This window comes from Hyperoodon ampullatus, assembly GCF_949752795.1.
Source record: "Hyperoodon ampullatus genome assembly, chromosome: 1".
In the NCBI taxonomy this organism is placed as follows: domain Eukaryota; kingdom Metazoa; phylum Chordata; class Mammalia; order Artiodactyla; family Ziphiidae; genus Hyperoodon; species Hyperoodon ampullatus.
The window spans coordinates 44,426,387-44,451,633 of NC_136914.1; the positions used below are offsets into that span (position 1 = coordinate 44,426,387).

Sequence of the window (25,247 nt, forward strand, 5' to 3'; positions counted from 1 at the left end):
GCGTTATAAATATCCCAGTGCCAGCGCCGAGGTCCGTTCGGGTGGCCTCTCTCTCTCTCCCCCTCTCCCTCTCTCTTCCCCGAGGCTATGTCCACCCGGTGCGGCGAGGGGGGCAGCGCCAGAGGCACACAGCCGCGCGCGGGCTACAGAGCCCAGAACCAGCCCTGCAAAATGCACTTAGGACCCCCGCGGCTGGAAGAATGAGCTTGTCCTTCCTCCTCCTGCTCTTCTTCAGTCACCTGATCCTCAGCGCCTGGGCTCAAGGGGAGGAGCGCCTCGCACCCAAAGGGCAACCCGGACCTGCTTCCACCGGTAGGAACCCCGGAGGAGCCAGCAGCAGCCGGAGAAGCAGTAGCACGAAGTCTTCCTCTTCTTCTTCTGCCTCCTCCTCCCCCGGGGCTTCTCTGGGCAGTCAAGGAAATGGCTTGGAGCAGAGCAGTTTCCAGTGGAGCCCCTCGGGGCGCCGGACCGGCAGCCTCTACTGCAGAGTGGGCATCGGTTTCCATCTGCAGATCTACCCGGATGGCAAAGTCAATGGCTCCCACGAAGCCAATATGTTAAGTAAGTTGCCTGCTCTCCTACAAAACCTGTCCTAAGCGGGCGGCGGGAGTCTCGGGGAGGGGGACAGCTGGTGATTCCCTGGTCTGCAAGCCCACCTTCCGGAGCCCCGGCCACTGGGATCCAGCCGGCCCTCCAAACAGCCGGGCGGGTTGGGTGGAGATGCGTCTACGTGGCGGGCACACACTTTCCCCTCTCGTGGGTACGAGGAATGGCGATTACCTGGGTGTAGGCTACTCGGAGGCTGGTGTAGACAGGCACCTTGTTTCCAGTCTGCCCTGGTCCCAAAGAGGAGCTCCAGCCAGTGCCTGGAGAAAAAACAAAAATCTCCTTTCTCCTCGTTTAGCTCCTGTTTACCTTCTGCTTCTGTTTACCAGACTCGCATTTTTCACTGGGCATCAAAGCGCACCCCTTTTCCCTGCCCATAACTGAACAGTTTTATTTAGAATAATCAAATCTCACATACTGCCCCTCACAACGGCTACCATAACCCCAAATTAATATTATATATAATGTATATATACATATATGTATACGGATATGTCATTGTAGATACGTACATATTTACACATTGTATACATATAGAATATATATGCATATTATACGGGAGACCAGACATTCCCTGTTTGGAAGAAGACAGTGATCTAGAAAACTGGACACGTTTAGAGAGGGAGACGTGATGGACATTAGAATTATTAATTGCGGAGTTGGGTTTAGCACCTTTTAGTGTCTTGAAACCATGACCAGACCTTGTGAGGAAGAGTGGCCCGCCTTTGGTCCCCAAGGACAAGTAGGGGAGAGTTCTTTATTTTAGAAGAAATTCAGAGGCGGTTCAGTTCGGTACAGGTGAAAATTTTGTAGGTTTTTTTTTTTTAAGCCAAGTTTTACATTTTCTTTCTGAGTTTAGCTCTCTCAGTCCCTCCTTTCTCATCTTCTCCTCCCTCCCACCCCGTCTGAGTTTTCAGACCGTCACTGCCATTCCTCTGATTCCTCTCACTGCCCCTCTAGGCAGCAGAGGGGAAAGATGATTTGCGGTTGTATGCGGGACTGGGGAGATCTCTGCGGGCCTTTTCCTCCATAGGGCCAGATGGTCTTCGAGCCGGGGTTAGTCCAACAGACAGAAGCACAGCCCGGGCCTCAGAGGGACCCAGGGAGAGCGGAAACATGGCCAGGAGATAGCGATGCGCACATGGTCACCCGGCTCCGGAGTGTCAGCCTGGTGGCTCCCAGGTGCACTTAACTTTCTCCGTCTCAAACCAACGACCCCACGGGTTTCTTCTTACCCAAGCTCCGGAGGAGCGCGGGCTCCAAAGCGGGGCTGACATCTGGCACCCGCCCCCGACAAGGGTTGGAGGTGTGCACGTCTGTGGGATGGCCGGCCAGCAAGCTTCCTCCGGGGGATTCAGGAGGCTGCAAATGGAAGAGCTGGCTGTTCGCGCCGGAGGAGGAGCGGGTCCACGCCAGCCTCCTGCCCCTGACTGGTCTTTCGGGCTCTGCCGCTCCAGCTGTCTGTGTTGCACGTGGCGAGGTGTCCTGGAGCACCAAACCCGAGAGGGGGCCTTCCCTGTCTGCCCCAGAGAGTCCCAGGCCCTCCCACACGCTCCTTAGAGGTGTCCGCTTTTATGTTTTAAGGTTCATTACATTCACTAAGCAACTGACCATCTTCGGTGATAAAAGGCAAGGTCAGTTAGGGCGAAGGGGAATTTCCTGAGATTTAAGGGTAAGCAAGAGTTGTGTCTAGTTCAGTATTTCCATTTGTCCCACCAAACTCTTTTCCTCCACCAGCCATCAGAGCTCATTCCCCACTTCTAGTAATATTTTCCCTTTTCACTTACATGAACACTGTTTCTATTCTGTTCTTGCGGTTTATCCAAAAAAATCAGTCTCAACAGAGGATAACTTCTGTGTTCCCAAGGGAACATCCAAAGTTAGCCTGCAAGGAGGGCAGATTGGACCCCAGGGGGGTAAAAGAATGTGTGGGAGGTGGGTTTCGGTGTGCTAGGGATCTCTGAAAACCAGACTTATTCCCAAGATATTCACCCTCTTCTCTTGGAAGAAACCATAAGAGACAAAGATTTTTGCAGCTTAGGCCTTGTGGAGGGGAAATTGTAGAAAAGAATAGAAAGGAAAAGGAGAACAGTTCAACAAAGAACACATTCAGCTAAAGAAGACATTGGCCAGTATTTATGTCCAAGGTACATTTTATTTTAAAATCCACTTTGAAAGGTATCTAACAAAGAACAGACACAAAACACTGCTTTGTTTCTTAAACAAAACTGAAGTGCCTAAATAAAACTTTCTTAATTTAATGAACACTTTCCTAATTCATTTCAGTTTATAACAGCCTTTCAGAGTTTAGTCTGTGCCTTTCACTTGGCTTGCAATCATTCACTTATTCATTCATCCATTTATTCATGTACCCAACATAGGATACCTAGCTCACCAAGCTTGTTATTTTGGTTACTTTTGGGTTAGTTGGGATTTTTTTTTTCCTTTGCCTTCCATAGGTTTTTCTCACAGAGGAAAGTATAATTTAAGTGTTTAAATCATGGTGATTTTCAGCTTTGTGATGTCTGGAATGTCCAATAATATATCATAAGATTTTGCTACCATAGATCCATGATGAATTTATGAAATACGTCATGTTTAAAAGGATAGCAAGTCATTTGGAAGTTTAAAATGAATCTCTGTCTTTAAGTAGCTGTGAAAGAAAAACAGAACCTGCTAATTGCAGTTGGTCCTATACCTCTTTGTAGATAGCACTTGATGGTTTCCTGATACATAATGTAAACTCAGGAGTTGCTTATGGAATGTTGGTTAGAGTAGATGAGGAACCATTTGTCCAAGTCCCTCAAGAGAAACTGAGAGAGCTTGGACCATGAGGATCATGGAGAATACATCAGAGTTTTACCTCATCATCTAATTCTATGGTCTGTGAGTTAGCAGTGATAGAAAACTTACACTATTTTGTCACAGCTTGCTAATTCTGTAAAGAGTCAAAACTTTGCCATGCCAAACATTCTAACAGGTTCTTTTAAACTCAATAATTTTCTGTAATGTTTGTTAGAAGAAATAAATATATGTTGGAATATGTTTCACAACTATCTTTTGACCTTAAAAATTTTGCAAACTGAATATTTTCTAGTTTGGCTATCAGAAGTACACTGGCCATAGATTTGAAGCATAATTTGTTTAGTTAAGGAATACCACTTAATATATTCCTAGCTTCTCTTATACAGTAGTTATCCCAAGTTTTGAAGACAGGTAAAAGAATCGAGCTCATTGTACATAAACTCTTATTATAAGGAAATACTAGGGAAGGGTGAAGAAAGATGGGCAAGACAAGATAGATGATAAAATCCCACTACTGAATAGAAACAAAGACTTTGTTTTAATTTCTATGCTTTTAAGTTTAGTTCCAAAACAATGCTTCTGTTGGCTTATCTTGGGCCACTGAAGAATAGGCAATCAAGTAATTGTCAATTTAGGGAGCAAAAGCTTAAGGTTATAGCTACACAAAGCCAAATTGTTCACATAAAATATAGAAATTCCAATTATGTATTTTTGTCTAAACCAAACCCTCAGTTTTACTAACTTTTAAAAATCTGAATTCACTATCAATTTTGATGTTAATGTAGAGTCAACTTTTATATAGTCCCCAAAGCCTAAATAAACCAGAATCTCTATCTTCTGTATGGAAAAACTTAAGTAGGAAATTTCTATGTTGCTAACTTAATCAATGAAGACTACTAAACTAGATATTTCAAGACTCAGATTTGATGAAGACATGGCATATTTGTTGCTATGTGAGCACAAGTAGAGAAACTTCCGTTTTAAAGGATTTTTCTTGGGGCTTCCCTGGTGGTGCAGTGGTTGAGAATCTGCCTGCTAATGCAGGGGACACGGGTTCAAGCCCTGGTCTGGGAGGATCCCACATGCCGCAGAGCAACTAGGCCCATGATCCACAACTACTGAGCCTGCGCGTCTGGAGCTTGTGCTCTGCAACAGGAGAGGCTGCAATAGTGAGGCCCACGCACCGTGATGAAGAGTGGCCCCTGCTTGCCACAACTAGAGAAAGACCTTGCATAGGAATGAAGACCCAACACAGCAAACATTAATTAATTAATTAATAAACTCCTACCCCCAACATCTAAAAAAAAATGATTTTTCTTCGAGGATTTTTCAGATGGGCTGTTGAAAGCTTCTGAATACATGGAATATCTGTATATCTTTGTCATTCACTGAGAAAAGAGAGAAAAAGGAGAAGTCTACATAATTGTATCAACAATCATTGATAGTGCCCTAATGTATTAAAAATTCTAGAGGGGACTAAATAAGAAAATCTATATCTGGAATAATTTTACTTTGTAATGCATACTTATGCTTGTAAGTAAGTGGATTAAACAGTGTATAATCTGAGAGACACTGAGTTCTTGCATCCTTCAACCTAGATGTCAATCGTAAAATTCCACCAAGAGAGAATAACTCCTTCAGTTAAGCACTGCTTTTTTCTTTTGATCCTCTTAAATGTGAACACCCTAGGAAAGATAACACATTGTCACTTGCACTTTAACTCTCTCCCTGCCCCACTCCCCCAGCAGTAGAGGGCCAAAAGAGCAGGAGAGTACCAAGACATGTGTCCATACATGCGTACACATGGGGTGTCCTGAAAAGGAAGAGAGGTAGTGAGAAGGTCAAAGAAACAATCCAATTTACCAAACATTCATTGACTATCTATGATCTGTAAGACACACTTGGTCTTCCACAATTTTGCTTAGGGATACCATCTGGGCTTCCACGTGAATTGTAAATTCCCATCAAATTTATTATTACTGACTCCTAAGAGGAAATTACTGAAATTGAAAAAAAAAAAAAACAGTTTTAGAGAAATGTTTTCTGGAATTTATATACGTGTGATTAAATGCACGTGGCTTTAAAATACTTAGAATTCTTGAATGAGTTACTGAGATTTGGCATGAAAAATCAATAGGCCTGTGATCTTTTCGGGGTGTGGGAGCAGGAGGTTGAATTGTGGAGCTTGTAGAATCTGCTCCTATATTCTAGGAAAAAAAGACATCATGAAATTGCTGTTGAAATTACTTTGGAAACTATGATCTTAACAAGGTTCCTAATATTACACCATAATTACATTATTTAGAACATCATACCAAAGTTGCTTATTTGAAAAAACAATTATTTCATCTAATCTCATCTTTTTTCTTTCCTGCATTCTTCATAATTTTAAATAGAATGATATATGTAAAAGTATGTTTTTAAGCTTTCAATTAAATATAGTTTTCATAATATTATAAAATCTTTTCATTCTCAGGCATATCATTTTTTATACTGGAACTTACAAGAAAAGAAACCATATAGTATGTAATAAAATAACACTTTCACATATATTATTTCATCTTCCCCATATTTAAAATTTATTACAATGCAAATTTATATAACATATACATGCAGAATGTACAGTGTTGGGAAACAAGTTGAGTCAAAATGGGTCTTTCTTAAAAATAGAATATGTTGTCAGAAACCAATAGTTTACATAAGCAAAGCAGTGCTCCCATTAAATAAGTATTTACAGAGTCCTTTTGTCTTGACCTCTTAAATGATAGCCTTCAAACATATATGCTTAATGAGAATTTTATCTTTTATTCTATCATGTATTTTTTTTCCCACTAATACACAATAGATTTGCATTTACAAAACCAGGTAATTTTCCAGACAATGGTATGAAAAACTTTTAACAATGCAGAACCAGGAGTAAATTGGGGGAAACATATGGTCAAGTTGCCTTTTCTACCAACTCCACATTGTCTCTTTTGTGGCTGTCATTTAACACATAGATTATTTCTCATGTTCTCCCTGTCTCATTTTTTAACAGACATTTACACAGCATTCACAATCACATCCCCCATCTCTGAAATATCCAAAATCATTAATGCATTTTTCAATATCATTCTGTAATTTTGATAGAAATATAACTTTGTATCAGATGTTCTATTCATGTTTTATTAATAATATTATTACAACACTACATTGTGTAGTAAATTTATCTTTACAAAGGATTCTGTGTGCTTTGTTACTATTTGATAAAATGATAATTCTTTTAAATCTTTTTTGGGTATACATCACAGTCAAATAATTTGCATAGCAAAATCTATTGTAAATAGGATTTTGAAAACATTTTGAAGGAAATAATTTTTTGAGACAGTTTTTTTTTTTTAGGAGTTTCTTCCTAGAAGCAGAAGTAGTTCCTTTCCAACAGTTTTTAGATTTTTTTGGTTTGTTTTAAAAAAATATCCACTAATAAAATGGTAGCTGCACTTTTCTTGAGATGTGTTTTATTTACGCTAGGCTAAGAATGCTTATCACAAGATCAGTAGTTCCTTCATGAACTTTCTGATCAAGTATTTTTAAGAAATCAGGTTGAATAAATAAGTGGCAGTATTTGCTACAATTATAGGTATTAGGTCACATTGTTCAACATAAGTGATCTATAATGATATTCATATATGTGCTTACATGTATTATGTATATATGTTTATCCACAATACACTGCATTTGGTAAGTTGAATAATTTTATATATACTTCAAATGGTGCAGGGGGAGACTGCTATTTTAAGGAAATCTCGTGGATTTCTCTATTCGTCATAGTCCTATTGACATATTCTAATTAGAATATGTACTCAAAATATTACAGATTGAAATGTTGAGATGTTTTTTCCCTCCTCCCTCCCATCCTTGCTTGCTTCCTTCTTTTCTTCCAGGACAAGTCCTTTTTTAGCTTTAGTGAACCATATTATTTTGACCTTTTTTTTTTCATTTTGTTGTAGGCAATTAACAAAAAGCTCTATGCTTTTCTTCTGTTCATATAACATTACATACAAGTTTATGGTAAACAGGCAGGAATCCCAATTATATACAAACTATGAGTTTCATCTTCTTAAAATACTCTAAACTGTGGTGTGTGACTCTCTTCACCCAGTGGATGTGGACTTTCAAATTATTAAAGGAGACAGAGGGACATCGACTTGATAATTCTGACTACTAAATGCCAAATATAAATAATAACGTAATAAATACCTCATTAAATTTTTTCCAGAAAAGTCACTCAAAATGCAAGATGTCTCAAACCATAATCCATCAAACACTTCACTGAGCCAATAGTCTCAGATTATTTATATTGCTTTCAGTATCTTATGTATAATCTTTAAATGAGCAACTCACTAAATGATAGTGTGATATATATTGATTTAGCAATTTGTATTATGATCATTTGAGAAGAGAGATTTCTTTTATGTAAATAAGTATTATTTTCAAGGCTTCCAATGATTTATACTAATCTTGAGTACCATCTTCTGTGCTTTAATAGTAAAAGTACTGTATTATCTCTGACAGAAAAACAATATATAAGAACTGTTTTGTAAAACATTTCAAAAAGTCTTTGCCATTCCTTTAGAACTTGAAAAGATTCTACTGTCAAACATTGACTACTAAAAGTGACTTATCATTTGTAAGAAGAAAAAGAATTACTAATGAAACACACTTTTTTGAACCTTGAAATTTATCATTTTAAATGAATACTTGAGTGCTAGACCTTTTTATTTCTTTTACATAATAAATGTCACAAAAAATAAAGATGTTAAATACTTAAAAAAATCACAGTGATAAAGAATGGAGACAATCTACATAGAAATTTAATTATTCACAATGGTATATAGAAGAGTCTGTGTTTTATTTTGGGATTTCTGTCATCCTAGGTATTTTGGAAATATTTGCTGTGTCTCAGGGGATTGTAGGAATACGAGGAGTTTTCAGCAACAAATTTTTAGCGATGTCAAAAAAAGGAAAACTCCATGCAAGTGTAAGTAGAACCACTTTATATTTGTTAAAGGTGTTATAGAGATTTTACATTTGTAAAATGGAATGGAGTGATTTTCCAAATTGATAGATAGGACAATTTGCCCAGAGAACTTAATGTTTTTTTTGTTTTTGTAAAATTATATGTACCTTAAACCAAGAGAATTGTATGTGTTTTTGTAAGTAATCATTTAAATATTTTATTTACTTGAAAAGATAATATAGAATCCACAAAAAGTTTTAAGGGTAAGTGTATTTGAAAACAGCATTCTCTAAGTGATTGCCATTATTTATTTCTTAAAAGTGGTCCAAGTGAGGAGAAATGTTATGGAAATACTATATTTTTAATTTACATGTTTATGGTGATTGTGTGTGTGTGTGCTCAGTAAATCATGTTCTTAATTTTAAAAGCTACTCATGATGTCAAAAATGGAGTCTAAGTAATATAACGTATATTCATATTAATAAGTATGGAGGGAAGAAAGCAATAGTGAGAAGACTTTGACCTTTAATAGAGAAATTTAATTTGACTCATTTGAGAAATTTTCATCTTGTTTTTTTGTTGCATCAAAAGCACTTATTAAAACTATGAAGACTAATTTTATACTCTTAAAAATTTCTTCAGCCCACTTAACACAGTTTATAATCAATTTACAAATTATAGATTTCTATGCTTTTGAAAATGCTTATTACTTGGGAAGCATTAAAATGTTTTAAAGATAATAAAATATATTTAGCTTAGTTTTCCCACTCACAGATTCTGTTTATTAGTATTAGTAGTATGCACAGCCCTTAAAAGTGATTTATGCTTTTTCTGTAGTGTACTGAGTTTTGTCATATTAAATCATTTTAAAAAGCAATTCTTCTTTAAAGCTACTCCTTTAATCCTTATTCACTTTAATCCTTATTAAACAAGTTGGAGAAATATCACCTTTCCAGTTTTCAAAGTATATAGTAAGTTTTAATTGAGTGCAATCAATTGGAACTTGCTAATAATGATTTCTTCTTTACAGTCCTTTAAAAAATTGAATGAGAATTTCACTTGGTTTAATGTTTAAGACTTTCAATTTTCCTTTCTCTAGCATCTAAAGGTGGTTTTTTAATATCTCTTGGAGGAGACAGTAGAATTCAAGCTATTTCTACAGTTATTTGAGGATTAAATGAGATAATATGTATAAAGCTTGTTAGAACAATATTAAATACCTTGTAAGTACTCAATAAATATTACCTATTATTGAATGATAATTTAAATATAGTCTAAATATAATAAACTACTAAAATCTCAGTTTATTAAGATAGATGGGAAATCTTTGGTAACCTCTCTGATCATCCATTACAAGAATTATAACCAGATTTACTTATTTCATCTTCTGAGCTGGTAAACCACAATACAGTGTTCATAAAATAATTGCTCTTTGATTTATTACATATCTTAAGGGAAAAAGTTCTTCATTGCTGTGGAAAAGTAGGACATGCCATTTTATTTTTTAAAAATATTTGATTTTGGGCCTCCCTGGTGGCGCAGTGGTTGAGAGTCCGCCTGCCGATGCAGGGGATACGGGTTCGTGCCCCGGTCTGGGAGGATCCCATATGCCACGGAGCGGCTGGGCCCGTGAGCCATGGCCGCTGAGCCTGCGCATCCGGAGCCTGTGCTCCGCAACGGGAGAGACCACAACAGTGAGAGGCCCGCGTACCGCAAAAAAAAAAAAAAAAAAAAAAAAAAAAAAAAAAAAAAAAATTTGATTTTTAAAAATCCACATACAAAATAAAAAACAATGATCAAATGCATCTACACTGAATAACTTTTCCTTGATCTACTTTATGGTGGTAAAAGATTGAAACACCTTCAAAATCTAAGCACCATAATAATATGCAATGCCTAAAAAGAAATTCTCTTTTATTGGTTTGCTTGTTTTGGGTGAAAATCTTAATTTTTTAAATATTCTGATTCATGCTTTAGTACATGCAAAAAAATAGACTACCTTGGGGAAGCTTAAGGATAATTGCAACAGAAAGCGAAGTACTACAAATGGATGCCAATTAGAAAGGTCAAACTGAAAGGTTAGGTTACATGATTCCTCTGTCAAATGCAAGTAACAAATTTCCAGAAACTTGACCCAAATGTCTAAGGATGGCTGGCCGAAATAATGCAGATAATGCAAAAACAGCATCTGTTATTCTTTCTCATCTTGGCAGGCTAAAGTTATTTCATGGAATAATGACTTTTAAACAGTACAAAGCAAGCCTTGCTCTTGTCACTCACTGAAGCCCCTTGATATAAAAGTCATTCTGATGACTTTGAGCTGAATTATAGATAAAAAATTAAGCCCTACAATTATGTGGATTCTTTCTAAACCATTTGTCCAAGCCCACTTTCTCTTAGCATTTATCAGCACTTTTTCTCTAGGTGGAAACCTAATTAAATTATAAAGTGATTTATTTTTAAGGAAGTTGAATTTAGAAATAGTATCAATTCTAACCATTATTAGTTTTATGCCAGATGGTTTCTTTCCTCTTTTCAGTTTCTAGCTAAACATGTTAAAAAAAAGTTCTTATAGCTAGCTTTAAATATAATTATTTGATTTAGTTTTGGTTTTTACAAAATTTCATCACCACTAAAAAGGCTAAAACCCCTTATACTTTTAGGATTAAATGTTGCTTAGGATTAGTGAGTTGCTTTAAATTAATAATTGTGCAGAGGCATTTAAAGAGTACCTTTATAATCATTTCAAAAATATATGTATATAAAACTACGTTGTGCATCTTAAACTTACACAATGTCATATGTTAATTATATCTCAATAAAACTGGAAAAACATTTAAATAAATAAAGAGTAACTTTAGGGTTTTATTTACAAAGTAAATGTGAACTATAAATCTAAAGTATTCATATAATTCTGGGGAAAGTAAACCTATAGTGTATTGAGAAATACTCATGGATAATAGGAGATTTTCAACTTCATTTTTATAGTAACAATCAGACTATTAAAAATTAGCTACTTGTCAGAGGTAAAAGATTTGCACATTTCTTTAAAATCTCTTTCATTCACATTATCTCATTACATAGTTAGGTGAGGAAATAGTCTCAGAGATGTTAAATATTTTCCTAAGTTATCACAGTTAACAATTGATTGAACCAGAATTACATAATTCAAAAATTCTCTCTCCTTTTAAATGCTACAATACATGGTAGGGAAAAGTTAGCTTGAAAGAACATATTTTGTTTCATTTGGAACTATTAGAATATTTTTGGTTGCTTCTCTCTCTCTCTCTCATTCTAAACCCTTTTGGAGGATCTTTTTTTCCCCATCTACTTCTGTGTCTCCTACTTGATTTTAAAGTCTAGAAAGGAAGGGATGTGTGCACCACAAAACTTGTCACACAGTTTTATAAATGTTGGTTATTCAGTGTGAAGATGAGTTGCATAGGGAACCCCTTTTAGGATGTACTTTCAGAACAGAAAAGAGATCTGTTTTGTTCACAGAAACTCTTCATTTAGAAAATGCTTCATTGTCAGTGGACAGGAAGATGGTAAACACTATTATCAGGCCAGAAAGTTTAAACTTAGGCAACATATATGCTGATTTCCTTTGTGTGCTAAGTTTGTTAATTTGGTAAGAGAAGTTTTCGTTGAACTTCGCCATCTCGGTGTGCTCTGCTCATGCACTCAGTCAACCTACATACTCATAGTAATCTCCATGCAGCTCTCCTTAAGACCTTGACTGATAGACCCTAAGTAGACAATGCATTTAAATTCCTAGTGTGCAGGTTTTTTTCAGCATCCTTTACCAGGATGAAGGTGTCTGGTCTTCTTCTCAAGATGCCTTGGGAATCACTGAGAGTAAGAGCAAGTAATTGCTTCCCCAAGAGCCATGAGGGTTAGTCAGAGCCTTCACTGTGGCCTGTATCCTCTTTCTCAACTTATTCCCAGACTGAGGTGCTTTGTGGGGCTGAGCACCCTTCTCTTTTGGTCTCTATCTCTGCCTGCCTGTCTGTTCGTGCTCCTCCTCACTCTGTTCTTGCTCTCTCCTCAGGTTTATTGTCTTTATCCAAAGTTGCATAGGCAGTCTTTCTGGATTTATCTGAGGGTGGGTCCAGATGTAAGAGTAGAAGGTCTTGAGTGTGGTGGTGAAGAGCACAGTTCCACTGTGTCATTCTACTTAAGACACACTGTGTCATTTTACTTAATCTTTCTATTCCTTGGTTTTATCAGCTATAAATGGAAGAAAATTAAAGTAAAAATACATGGTGATATTTGAGGATCTTAAATGAGATAATACGTATAAAACACTTAGAATATTTCCTGGAAAGTATTCAGCATTTAATGTTAGAACAGATCTTCCTGAATTTGCTCTCAGGCAGCTGTTTGATGATCCTCTATCTCCTCTCAGAATACTTTCTGATTTTGGGGTCAGGCAGCTGTGACCCCCTCAGATATTTAGACCAGCCGCAAATCCCATTTATTATTGGCCTCTTTCTTCTTTAGGTCCAAACTCGTCTTGCATACAGTAGCCCCTTTTCTCCTGGGTTTTCCTTTTTCCAAGGAACCTAATTTGAAAGCAAAATTCCCAGTTTCAAGATCTTAAAGAGGCAAGGATTTCCAATGGTCATAATCTCATAATTTTTTAAGATCCTTCTTGTGAATTGTGGTTTTCCCCTTAAAAAATTTAAATCTTGAAAAAAAGTGGTTATCATGAATTCTTCAGTCTTTTCATTAAGTATGCATGTTCACTTATTGCCTGTTGGGGAAAAACATTTTAGCTCATTTTAAAGATACAGAAAGAAGCACGTGGTAGAATTATTTTTGTTTCTCAGGGTTTTAGGGAATGATGTTTGGAAGGAAAGCTAATTGCAGAATTTACGAAATAGGCATGGAATGTGTGCTTGATCAGCCCTAAGCAAGGACTAGAACAGCCTCCCTTCCTGGTTTCAGAGGGTGCCAGCTGGCTTGCCCGGGATGAGAGTCTGGACTAGACTTCCTGAGCTGGGGGCAGAGTGAGGAGGAGTCCGCAGGCCCTAAAGATGGGCATGTTTGTTGAAAGGGGAAATGGAGGCTTGAGTAATGGTTATCATCATCATTAAAAAAATGTGATTAAGCACTCCAATCTTGCAGTCAAGATCCTGAGCTATATAAAGGCATTGATAGAAACTCGCCTTGCCCTCTAAGAGCTTTCAATTTACATAGTAAAATTGAATAGCTAGTCATCCAGGCTAAAAAATGGGTTCAGTGTTCTGCCTTCGCAGTAAATGTCAGTTTTCTCTTAATTTCACACTATGTAAATCTGGTTAGAGGGCTTATTTTATTGAGGAGATCTGCCTGTGATGAATCGACTTGTAATTTCAGAGATCCATTTCAGCCTAAAGTGAGAGATGGTGTTCTATGTCTTAGATGGTTGGAGGAATGGCACTTGTTTTTCATCAGTATTTTAATATGGAGCAACTTCAGGGCAAGTAGGAATATATAGAAACCTAGGAGATGCCTTGGGTTTGTACAGTGTTACAGAAAGAGCTTGAATCTAGGAATCAGTAGATGAGATTTAAGTCACAGGCCTACCCTGGCATGTGATAAATGTGGGGTTTTAGACAAATCCTTTTCTTTACTCTTCTGTCTGGAAAATCAGGTAATAGCATCCTAATAGTCATGGAATTATAGCAAGAATGAAATAATATATGTAAAACACCTGGCACATGGTAACCCTCAATAGCCCAGCTTTTTTGAGCTATTAAGAGCATCAGACAGTAAACTATCTTATACCATGCTTCTACAAGTGTGGTTCTCACCTCACCTGCATCAAGATCACACAGGATGCTGGTTAATGATGTGATTCCAGGGTCTCAGCTCAGACTTACTAAAACAATCTCTGGAGATAAGGTCTGGGGAATCTGCATTTTGATCTGGCTCCCTGAGTAATTTGAAGTCAAATTCAAGAGGTTCAGAGGAGGAGAAATCATGTGGCTAACATTCTTCACTACTTTACCTCAGGTTGATTTAAATCCAACTTGTATATTCCCTTGGTTGCATGAAGAACTGAGACACAGAATGACCAGATACCTAGTGCCAAGCAGGAAGTATGACCATGCTCTGGAGATGGTCATACATCAACTGACCCATATGAGGCCTGTGAAGTAAAGAGAAAGAGGCAGCTCCTGTATGTGCATACTGCCCTGTTCTGGGGTTCTTTGCTTGGGAGCAGTTGGAGCAGGGTCCGGATTTCAGCCTTCACTTAGCACCAGAGGTGGGTGCTTTTGGGCTGGGCACATCCTACATAACCGTACAAAACAGCCTGGGCTTAGGTGACCTGACCTGGGCAGTCCCATTTGTGGGACTAGGGGTGGGAAGAAAAATGCATTGAAAGGAGGCAGGGGAACCAGAAGTGTAGGGATGCAGGCAGCAAGAAAACTTTGCTTAGAGCACAATTTGGTCTTTAATTGTTTTCATTACAGTCTATAATAATAGTTTAATTGTTTAATAAATATTATATAGTCTATAATAGCATTTTAGTTACTTATATTTAATTATTTCTTAACTTTATAAAGTTTTTCAAGAGAAAGAGGCAAATCAAAGAAAACAAAGTGAAATAAAGAAGTAAAATCGATTAAATGATTAAATAGCCTGCAGACTCCAGGGTTTGTACTGCTGTTAGTCCAAATTCAATCCTCTTTATATACCTCTTTCATACAATGCATATTTACTTCTTCAGTCACATGTAATGAGAATAGGGACTTGTAGGCATAGCCTCAACTCATTTGCTACAAGATTCTCAATCATCATAGAGCATGTTTACTAAGGAACAAAACTATGTTAAGAGGTTTTAGAAAGTTTTTAAAAATATTGTTTCAGAAAGAATTCTCTGTTTGGTTTAATTGACCTTCAGATTTTAATTAAGCAGAATTAGTCTTTTCTGGAATATCACAGTCAAAGTTTTACTTTCTTTGAACTGAATTTGACCTTTCTTTTAAATATTCACTGTGTGCCTTCATCACGCGAGGAGATGAGTAGAATCAAGGTAAGGTATCCTCCTAAGCCAAAAATTCTTGTTTTATTTAATAGCACTATATTGCCCCACCTCTGAATAATTTGCATATTCAAGCAGAAGTAGTTTAATTTAATTTTCATCTGTTTTTTTCAGTTAAGACTCCTTTAAATTACATAGAAATCAGCCAATTTAAACTTGTTAGTTTTGCAATTATGGCTTGTTGACTATAACTTATTTTTACACTTGCAAGATCAAGGAGAAATTATAGAGAAAAACATAGATAATTTAAGTCAACAAAGAACACGGGCAGGACCATGGCTATATTGTTTTTCATTGTAAAAGTGACAACCAGCACAGTGTCTGGCATGTGATATACATTCGATAAATATCTGTGGAATGAATCCACAAAAAACTGAGTTTGAAACAAAGATAGGGGCTCTTTATGAACATTTTAATGAATGCGTTTTTTGTAGTGGCTGATGGTGGTAGGGTGGAGCTTATGGGGGTCCTGATTTCAATAGCTTATTTGAAATTAGATTGACCTCTCTACTTCACAGCTGAACTGTAGATAAAGTCTTTACGTCCACTTCCCATTTTCTAGGGAAATAATCCAGTTCTAATGTTTTAAAAGTATATATATTGCTAAAGCACTTTTTATAATTCAAAGGAGATTTCAAAAATTAAAAGTAACCTGGAAAGTTTATTATCTAAAATTGTGTAATGGTAAATGGCAAATATATTTAAATGGCTCTGCTGCTTGGTGACTCTGTTGTGAAGATGCTTCATGCATAACATTAGGGACAGAGATGAACTGCTTAACGTCGCCGTGTTGTCTGAACAGGGCCGGGAATACTGACAGGAACAGTCCATCCCTCCAGAAGAAACCAGATCTCCTGATGAAAAACTCACTATGTTTGTTTCAAATGGTTTTGTTCCAACATAGCTGGAAGAATTTTTCAGACAAAATATTAAATTAGAAGTCAATTATGAAATCCAAAACAGTCCGACTGTCTCCCTCCTGTTTTAATGTGGGGTTTGGAATGGCTGAGGGCCAGCAAGTAGTGTGGGTCCTCAGAATTCTGAACATCTCTACCCCATGTGACAGTTAGGTGACCCTTGAAAAATCTAGAGCCTGAACAGCTATCCTCTTTAAGTCTTCTCTTAAGAAAGAACTTAGAACATGAACCTTGAGGGGGAAAGGAGAAAGTTTTCAGATGGAATAATTTTCGGGGTTGGCGTCGATAGGTTTTCACGCTATGAAAGACAGTAAGATGGAATTGCTATAGGTTAATATACCATGTGTATGTGTGTATGTGTGCATGCACACGCATGTGTGTCTGTTGGCCACATCAATTAAAAAAGACATGTTCCTTCTTTATTTATTTATTTTTGACACCATTAAGGAAAAAATAAGGTTAAATTATGCAGAACACTTAAAAAAATCTAATGGTCAAAATTGACCCTGGTGGCGCAGTGGTTGAGAGTCCGCCTGCCGATGCAGGGGACACGGGTTCGTGCCCCAGTCTGGGAAGATCCCATATGCCGCGGAGCGGCTGGGCCCGTGAGCCATGGCCACTGAGCCTGCGCGTCCGGAGCCTGTGCTTCGCAATGGAAGAGGCCACAACAGTGAGAGGCCCGCGTACAGCACCAAAAAAAAAAAAAAAAAAAAAATTGAATAAAGCAATCACTGCTATCTTTATTTCAGGAAAATGATTTTTTGTGTGTGAAACAAGGGTAGAAGTAAGGTCTATAATGTATTATACATTAAAAATGTTATTCAAATAAATTTTAAGAAAAAAATCTGAGGCAGGGTAAATATACCTGCTACCCTTTTTAATGAAATCTCCCACACCTTTCTAAAATGCTTGGTCTTTTCTGTAGCAGAAAATATTCCAGATGGTTATAGCTTTTATTTTAAAATAAAACTTTGGGATTATCTAATTGAATGGGAGAGCATCGAAGTCCCTTTAAGAGCTAAGCAGACAAATCTATGTTTGACTTGTAAGAAAGAATTTTTAATTAAAAAAAAAAAGGAACAATAAATGTGTGCTCTGCTAAAGGAGTGGCAACATAGTACCCTTGTCCTGGTTATGGGCTTGTAGGTTATGATGGGATGAGAGAAAGCCATTGGCAGTTGTTCTTTAAAATAGTGGCTTAATAAAATAGCAGCTTACAGCCTGCTAGAGACCCAGTCCAGGGAATCCTTAGTAGACAAGTGCTTATATATAGCTTCATAGACTCCAAATAAAGAGCTTTATTGATTGAACTACACTCGAATGTAAATAACCTGGATAGACTGTCGTACATAAGATAAATGTGTTGCTGGAAATACTCTGAAACTGGTTGTCTTCTGATATTGTCAGTACCTTGCACAAGTCAAAAATTCCATGTGGCCATGGAATTCTGTGTAGTTCTGTGTAGACTGCCTTGCAATGTTCAGACTTCTAGATTACAGTGTTGGAATCTGTATTGCAGAAGAAAGTTTGGCATTATTAGAAAAGCAAGGGAATTAAAGGACTTTTAATTCCATTATAGAACCTCTTGGTTTGATATAGAAAGAATCATATCTGTGTGTGTGTGTGTGTATGTGTGTGTGTGTGTGTGTGTGTGTGTGTGTGTAGTGTTCTTATATATAGGGGTCAAGATATTGTGGTATTTCTAAGCCCCGGACATTTATACAAATGGTGCTTCCTGAAATTGTGAAACATGTTGGTCTAGTCCAGGTTAGGGATTTGAATTCTTTGGGGGCCATGGACTCTTGTATTTGATAAAAGCTCCAGATCCTTTCCTTAGAAAAATATTTTGATTCTCACAATAGGCTTACAGTTGCAAGGATTGTGGATAAAGAACCTAAAGCTAAGAACTCAACTGGCAGGATTGGCATTTGATTGAATGTCTGTCTGACACATTCTAACTTGCTTCCCCTGTACTGTGGTCGTTCAATTTCCTCAATAGGGCAAACTCAGCCTTTTCAGAGCTTGTTGTGGCAGGCTTTCTCATCCTCATCCCTTCTTCCTTTCTCCGTGCGTCCTAAGTGGAAGTCACACTGAACTACTTATAGTGGTGTCCTGTTGACCTGTGAACACACCAGTTCTGCCCCCTGAAATCCTTTCTCACGTCACCTGCCTTGCTCACACCTTGTTGGACTTGAAGACTGAGCTCAGAAGTCAGCTTTTCTAGGAAGACTTCCTGCCCTCTTCCCTGCTACCTCCATCCTCTCAGATGCCCTTCCTCTATGCTATCATTGTATCCTCTGCATACCGCTGTCATAATTCCATTTATCAAGCTGCATCGTGATGGATGTCTACTTCTTTGCTTAGCCCACTGTTCTGTGAGCATTTCAAGGGCAGAGTTGTGTGTGTGTGTGTGTGTGTGTGTGTGTGTGTGTGTGTGTGTGGAGAGAGAGAGAGATCTGGCTGAAGTATTGTTAGTGACTCCAAAGGTAATTTTTTTTCTTCCTGCCATCAAATATACTCTCCTGTATCACTGTGTGAAGATACATTCTTTCCTAAAGAACTCTAACATATGCAATATTAATAGGGCCATATGCTACCCCTTTCTCAACACCATGAAGCATGCTGATAAGATTGAAAAATGTATTCTTGTTTCAAAGGATAATATGACCCCATTTCTCTGAATAATATAGTACTATTTATTTTCTTGATGGCTTAAGAGGGGGGAAATCTTATAAATTAAATTTTTAACTAAAAATTTCAAAGTAATTAAAAAGAGTAATAGAATTTAAATATATGAGTTCCTGTTATCATTTTTATATACATTGATATTATTTCACGATTGTACATAGTAAACAGAAATCAGCATTACAAAGTTGAATAAAGTAGGAATATAGAAACGAAAATAGTAATTTTAAAGCAACTCTAAAAGAAGCAAATGTGTCTTTATAAAAGAGAATGTAGTAGGAGGGCAGGGGTCAGTGGAATTCTTGTTTTTTCTTTACAGTAAAAGACCTCATTTTATTACATGCTGAAAATATTATCACTATTTGAATTTCCTCTTCTTCTTTTATTCCCTAGGCCAAATTTACAGATGACTGCAAGTTCAGGGAGCGATTTCAAGAAAACAGCTATAATACCTATGCCTCAGCAATACACAGAACTGAAAACACGGGGCGGGAGTGGTACGTGGCCCTGAACAAGAGAGGGAAAGCTAAACGGGGCTGCAGCCCCCGTGTTAAACCTCAGCACATCTCTACCCACTTTCTGCCAAGATTCAAGCAATCAGAGCAGCCAGAACTTTCTTTCACAGTTACTGTTCCTGAAAAGAAAAAGCCACCTAATCCCATCAAGCCAAAGGTTCCCCTCTCCGCACCTCGGAGAAGTCCCAACACAGTGAAATACAGACTCAAGTTTCGCTTTGGATAATATTCATCTTGGCCTTGTGAGAAACCATGTCTTCCCTTCAGGAGTTTCTGTAGGTGTCTTTGCACTCTGAAGACAACTTTTTGGACACAGCTTCAGTTACAGTACACTGTAGTGAAGTCAGGACATTTGTTTCAGTTTGGCTGAAACAAAAATGTCTCCTGATAGGAACTAAACTGGAATTCTTTGTACCAATGTAGGGAGCTCACTGCTTTAGTTCAGTATGACATAAAGCATTTTGCTTTATGTTTGGTGCATACTGGGACTCTGGTTCCAGAAAGTTAAATGGTGGGGATTATGTATTTTTCTGACTTTTACAGATCAACCTGAAAAAGCATACGATACATTTTTATTTTTGGTTTCCAAAGACTATTTTGATGCAGATAAAAATATTTTATTAACGTTTGTTTTTTGTTTTTTTTTAAAGTACCTTGCATCGAGCATATTTTCTTACTTTTGTTATTTTTAATTAAGACATAAAACAGCCATTTTAATGCAATTTATGAATTATAAATGTGTTTATAGACTGTTTATAACTTGTGGATTTCTTTTTCATTTTTCTTATTCATTGCACTTTTAATTTTTATTGTGATTATTATTATTTTTTTACCATACCTCAGATAATGTAAGTTAGTCTTGCATCTTAAAATGTTTAAATTATCTTCAACAGCACCAAATGTTGAGCTTGGGTTTGTATGTGTGTGTGTGTGTGTATTTGTGTGTGTGTGTGTGTGTATAAATTCATGCTATTATATAGAATCCTGCCTTTTTGGTGGCTGGGCTACAGTGAGTGGGAAGTAAGGAGAAAATATAAGGACTTTCTAGGTGGAATTAAAAGTTGGAGATAAGGAAAAGGATTAGAGGTACAAGTACACTGAGTTTGCAGCATTTACTGATATCTAATTTTGCCTTGCCTTCACTTCTCCTTTTATCTACCCTGCCCTCACTCTTTAACAGCTGGAGGAATACATTTTATTCTGTCCATCAAGCATACACTATGAAACCAGAGTGCTTAAAATACCTCTTTTATGACCCTCTGCTATCTCCACTGTATAGATCCACAGGGAGCAACCCACTTAGTGGAAAAACACAGAGAACCGAAGGAGATGAATCATGTAACAGTTACTCATGTCAAGTCCCATTGTCAAAAATATTCTTATTACTCAGTTAAACATACTTTGAGTTTCCTTTCCTAAAGGTAACCATCCCAGTGAATAGATCTGCCCTTTTATAAGGAAAATTTCTGATGTATGTTTTTAAAAAGTTGGCTGTGCGATATGGGAAACTTAATTTGAGAATTTGATGAGTTGAAAATGACACTTAATTGTCAACCCAAATACTGGATGTTGAGCATAAATCACAGAAAATTTAACTTAAAAGAATTTATATAATTTATTTTCTTGGGTAATCATTTTTATGGAGTTCTATGGAACATAAGTGTTTATCTTCAGAAATGTGGCAATAAAAATGGTAAAGCTAATGTTTAAAAGTATGTCTCATAGGAAGAACAAAAGCATTCACAGAAAGTTTATGGTTTGTATTTAAGCATGTTTCTTTTCTTTTAGAGGATATTGTTAAACTTCTTTTAAAAACAAAGTATGTTTTATTTTGATGCACAAATGCAAAATAGAAACTCAGCAAAATTGAACTTACTACCATTTAAGCAGACTGCTTTGTTTTAATGGAAATTATACACATATATATTATATACAATATATATAAAATCCATCCATCAACTAAAACATCACACGTATACTCTAATATGGTGTTTTATTATAAAACTAATAATATGATTAAACATTGTTTGCATTTAATGCATAATTTTTTATTTTTAAAATTTATTATTATTATTATTATTTTTGCCACACCACGAGGCATGCGGGATCCTAGTTCCCCGACCAGGGATGGAACCCATGCCCCCTGCAGTGGAAGCATGGAGTCTTAACCACTGGACCACCAGGGACATCTCTTAATACATGATTTTTTTTAAAAAAAATAAAATGCTACAGTAATTTTAACTAATTTATACATTAAATATCTCCTGGATTAAATGAAATGAAATTTTGTCAACACAGATATGTCTTACTCTTATCTAATTGGCATATCACATATAGACATGGTATAAAGCTAAAAATAATCCTCTAGTTTATTTCAGTATATCATTAAAAATTGTGCACTGTATATCAAGTTCTTACTAAACACGAGAAATAAAATTGCAGAACAGGAGAACAGTAGACATATGTCCCTAAATGGGCAAGGAAAAGATGACTTTAATGATGATTAACAACAAACTAAGTTAATGTATATATTGTATTGGACAAATGTTGCTGGTAATTTATGTTAAACTAAAAAAATTACCTTATCTTGTACTCTTAGTTTGATTTGATTAGCATATGGAAGTTCAAGTAGAATAGCTACCAAATATATATTATGCAAGGCAGGACTTATGAATTTCAAAATTTAAAGCCAAGCTAAAATTAAAAACAAAAAACTTTAAATTACACTTCTCTTTAGTTTACTGGCCATACACAATTATATTTAATTAAAGCTCACTGAAGCAAAAAGTTACCTAAATTAATTAATTGAAAGAACTCATGTAGAGAAAATATGTATAAATATAATTCCTTACTAATACCTAGCACTTTTTAAAGGGGTCCTTGCTTACGTAGTTTTGGTGATTTCAAAGTAACTAGACCTATCTAATATTAAATAAAATTGTTTAATTGAGATTGTGTTCACCTAAAAATGTCAATGAATTTTACATTACAATTTCGGAACCTTATTTGTCTAGAAGAGAGATGACAAACACCTTCAGAATGACATTTCAGTTTTATTAATTATGTTTAATTTAATTTAAGATAATCTTTATTTGGAGCAACAGTAGAGGTAAATAGAGGTTTCCAATAAGATGTAATAATATCATGGTTTTTATTTCACAAAATATACCATCACTTCTTTCTCAAGAAACTAATTTGAGAGTGTGGGTATATATAAATTATCTTAGTTCTTTTAGCTGAGTTATAGTGACTCAGCTGTACAAAACTGTGTGACAGTGATAAAGGACGCTGACAAAAGTTATTTCCAAATTTAACAGTTATATCATCTTAGATGCTTTTATTTCCTGTACCTGAAAATAAAACACCATAAATCTAGTAGGTAAATTTTCTATAAAGTTGATCTTGAAATAGAAAACTGAACAATTGTCTTACATTAATATTTTTACCCTTCCAAAGGAGAGAGGAATTAAGCCATAACTTCCCACATTTTCAATCACGAAATGAAAATACCTCACTAACCAAAAACTTGAATTCTGGCACGATTTTTACAGCTGCAGAAAATTTCTTGTACAGTTAATTTAAAAAATAAAAACAGTATTGTAGACAATGCTGTAATGGGAAGAAAACAAAAGTATCTTGTCCAAGGAATTCTACACCTTCTTCAAGATTTATTTCATTGCTACAACTAAATTTTGATCACTTAAAATCTTTTTTTAAGCCTATCATCTTTTTGCACATTTTGAAAGAAACTTTTCTTTCCTTATTTAAAATTTATTTATTTATTTATTTTTGGCTGTGTTGGGTCATCGTTGCTGCACACGGGCTTTCTCTAGTTGCGGTGAGTGGGGGCCACTCTTCGTTGCGGTGCACGGGCTTCTCATTTCAGTGGCTTCTCTTGTTGTGGAGCATGGGCTCTAGGCACGCGGGCTTCAGTAGTTGTGGCACGCATGCTCAGTAGTGGTTCGTGGGCTCTAGAGCGCAGGCTCAGTAGTTGTGGCACACGGGCTTAGCTGCTCCGCAGCATGTGGGATCTTCCCGGACCAGGACTCGAACCCGTGTCCCCTGAATTGGCAGCTGGATTCTTAACCACTGCACCACCAGGGAAGCCCAAAAGAGACTTTTAGGTAAGTGAACATGACTCCTCTATTTTTCTTTTGTAAGTCATCTAATTGTACTAGTCGGTTTTTGAAATAAGATTATCATATGATTAGGCATTAGTCCAAGAAAAGCGTTACCTCCTCTATGTCATTCCACAGGAGAGAAGGGAGGAGAACCCAGCCTGAGTCAGTGGAGGCATTTTTTACATCTAAGAATCACATACAAACCAGAAACTAACACACCATTGTAAAGCAATTATACTCCAATAAAGATGTAAAAAAAAAAAAAAAGAATCACATAAAACATTCAGAGATACCATCAGACAACTGAGCTACAAATCATCCATCAGTATTTAAGCAATTTTATGTAATAAAAGTACTAGATTAGGAAGCAATAGCTCTTACATACTTTTAATTTTATTAAGTTGTCTTTTGTCCCGACTCTGATGTGTGATTATCAGAGGTCAATCTCTAGGCCCTGTTTCACCCATGCTATCTCAAACGTCATTTCCAGCTTTGTCATCAGTGATTGTTTGAGTCTTAAAATGTTGACGTACCAAAAAGAGGACACGGTTCCTCTTCAGGCAAAACTAAAAGTCTATGTCCAGTTGAAACTGCACAACCACATGAAAGGAATTATGAAAGAAATAATAAACAGATATTTTAAAAAGGCCTTGTCTTAGATTAAGAAAAAAAAAATAAACTGAGTGTGAGATTGGATCAAGACATTTAAAAAACGGGAATCAATTCTGGGCTTACTTTTCTTTTTTTTTTTTTTTTTTTCTTTTGCCCTGCCAAGGATCTTGTGGGATCTTAGTTCCCTGACCAGGGATTGAACCCTGGCCCTTGGCAGTGAAAGCGCTGAGTCCTAACCAACCGACCACCAGGGAATTCCCCTGGGCTTACATTTTCATAAGGGACTTTGCAAATTTGCATTGATTTCCTATTAATTAAATCAAATTTCCTATTAATCCGGATAGGAACAGTCAGAGTAGCATCACTGTTGATAATACATAGTTCATGACCTTAACTAAACATGTAATCATTGAACATCTCTGTTCTGACCAAAATCGCCCTTTCTCCATGAAGCCTTCTAGAAATTCATGAAGAAATATGAGTGATCTCATCTTGACACCACTCCTTCAAATATGTATAACTCATGACATTCCACCACCATTCCCTTACTATCCCAATAATTCAGTATTTTCTGAGATTCTGCTTCGCCAAGACACTCAGCTAGTGAAACAGTTCATCATTTGCGCAATACTTGTTCAGTATGTTCCTTGTAGAGGTTGACATCAACATAGTCTTGGATTTTGAACTCCTGCAGGGAATATAGCTGCTCTCTCCTTGCACGTTGCCCAACCCAAGTTCAGGCTAATAAAAGGAACGTAAGAAATGCTCTTAGCTGATATAGCAATTTTGAATGATGTGTTCCTCTGACTTAAATGCTTCGTGGAGGCTATTGGACATTCTATTTATCCAAAGTACTGGCTATATAATTATAGCTATAGGTCTCTATATGGAATATGTTAGGTGCTCAAAAAAAAAGCTTGTAGGATGGATATTAACGCTGAATAAGATTTACTT

The 25,247-nt window shown here is 36.6% G+C and overlaps 1 protein-coding gene across 1 annotated transcript; it reads left to right on the top strand.

The window, feature by feature from the left end:
* Window positions 1–200: 200 nt before the first annotated feature.
* FGF5 (fibroblast growth factor 5) lies at window positions 201–19,786 on the top strand (the record flags this gene model as incomplete). The annotated part of the gene is made up of 3 exons (XM_079705631.1): window positions 201–561; window positions 8,328–8,431; window positions 19,439–19,786. The coding sequence occupies 3 exons, from the start codon at window positions 201–203 to the stop codon at window positions 19,784–19,786; spliced, it is 813 nt and encodes a 270-aa protein (XP_079561757.1).
* Window positions 19,787–25,247: the final 5,461 nt, after the last annotated feature.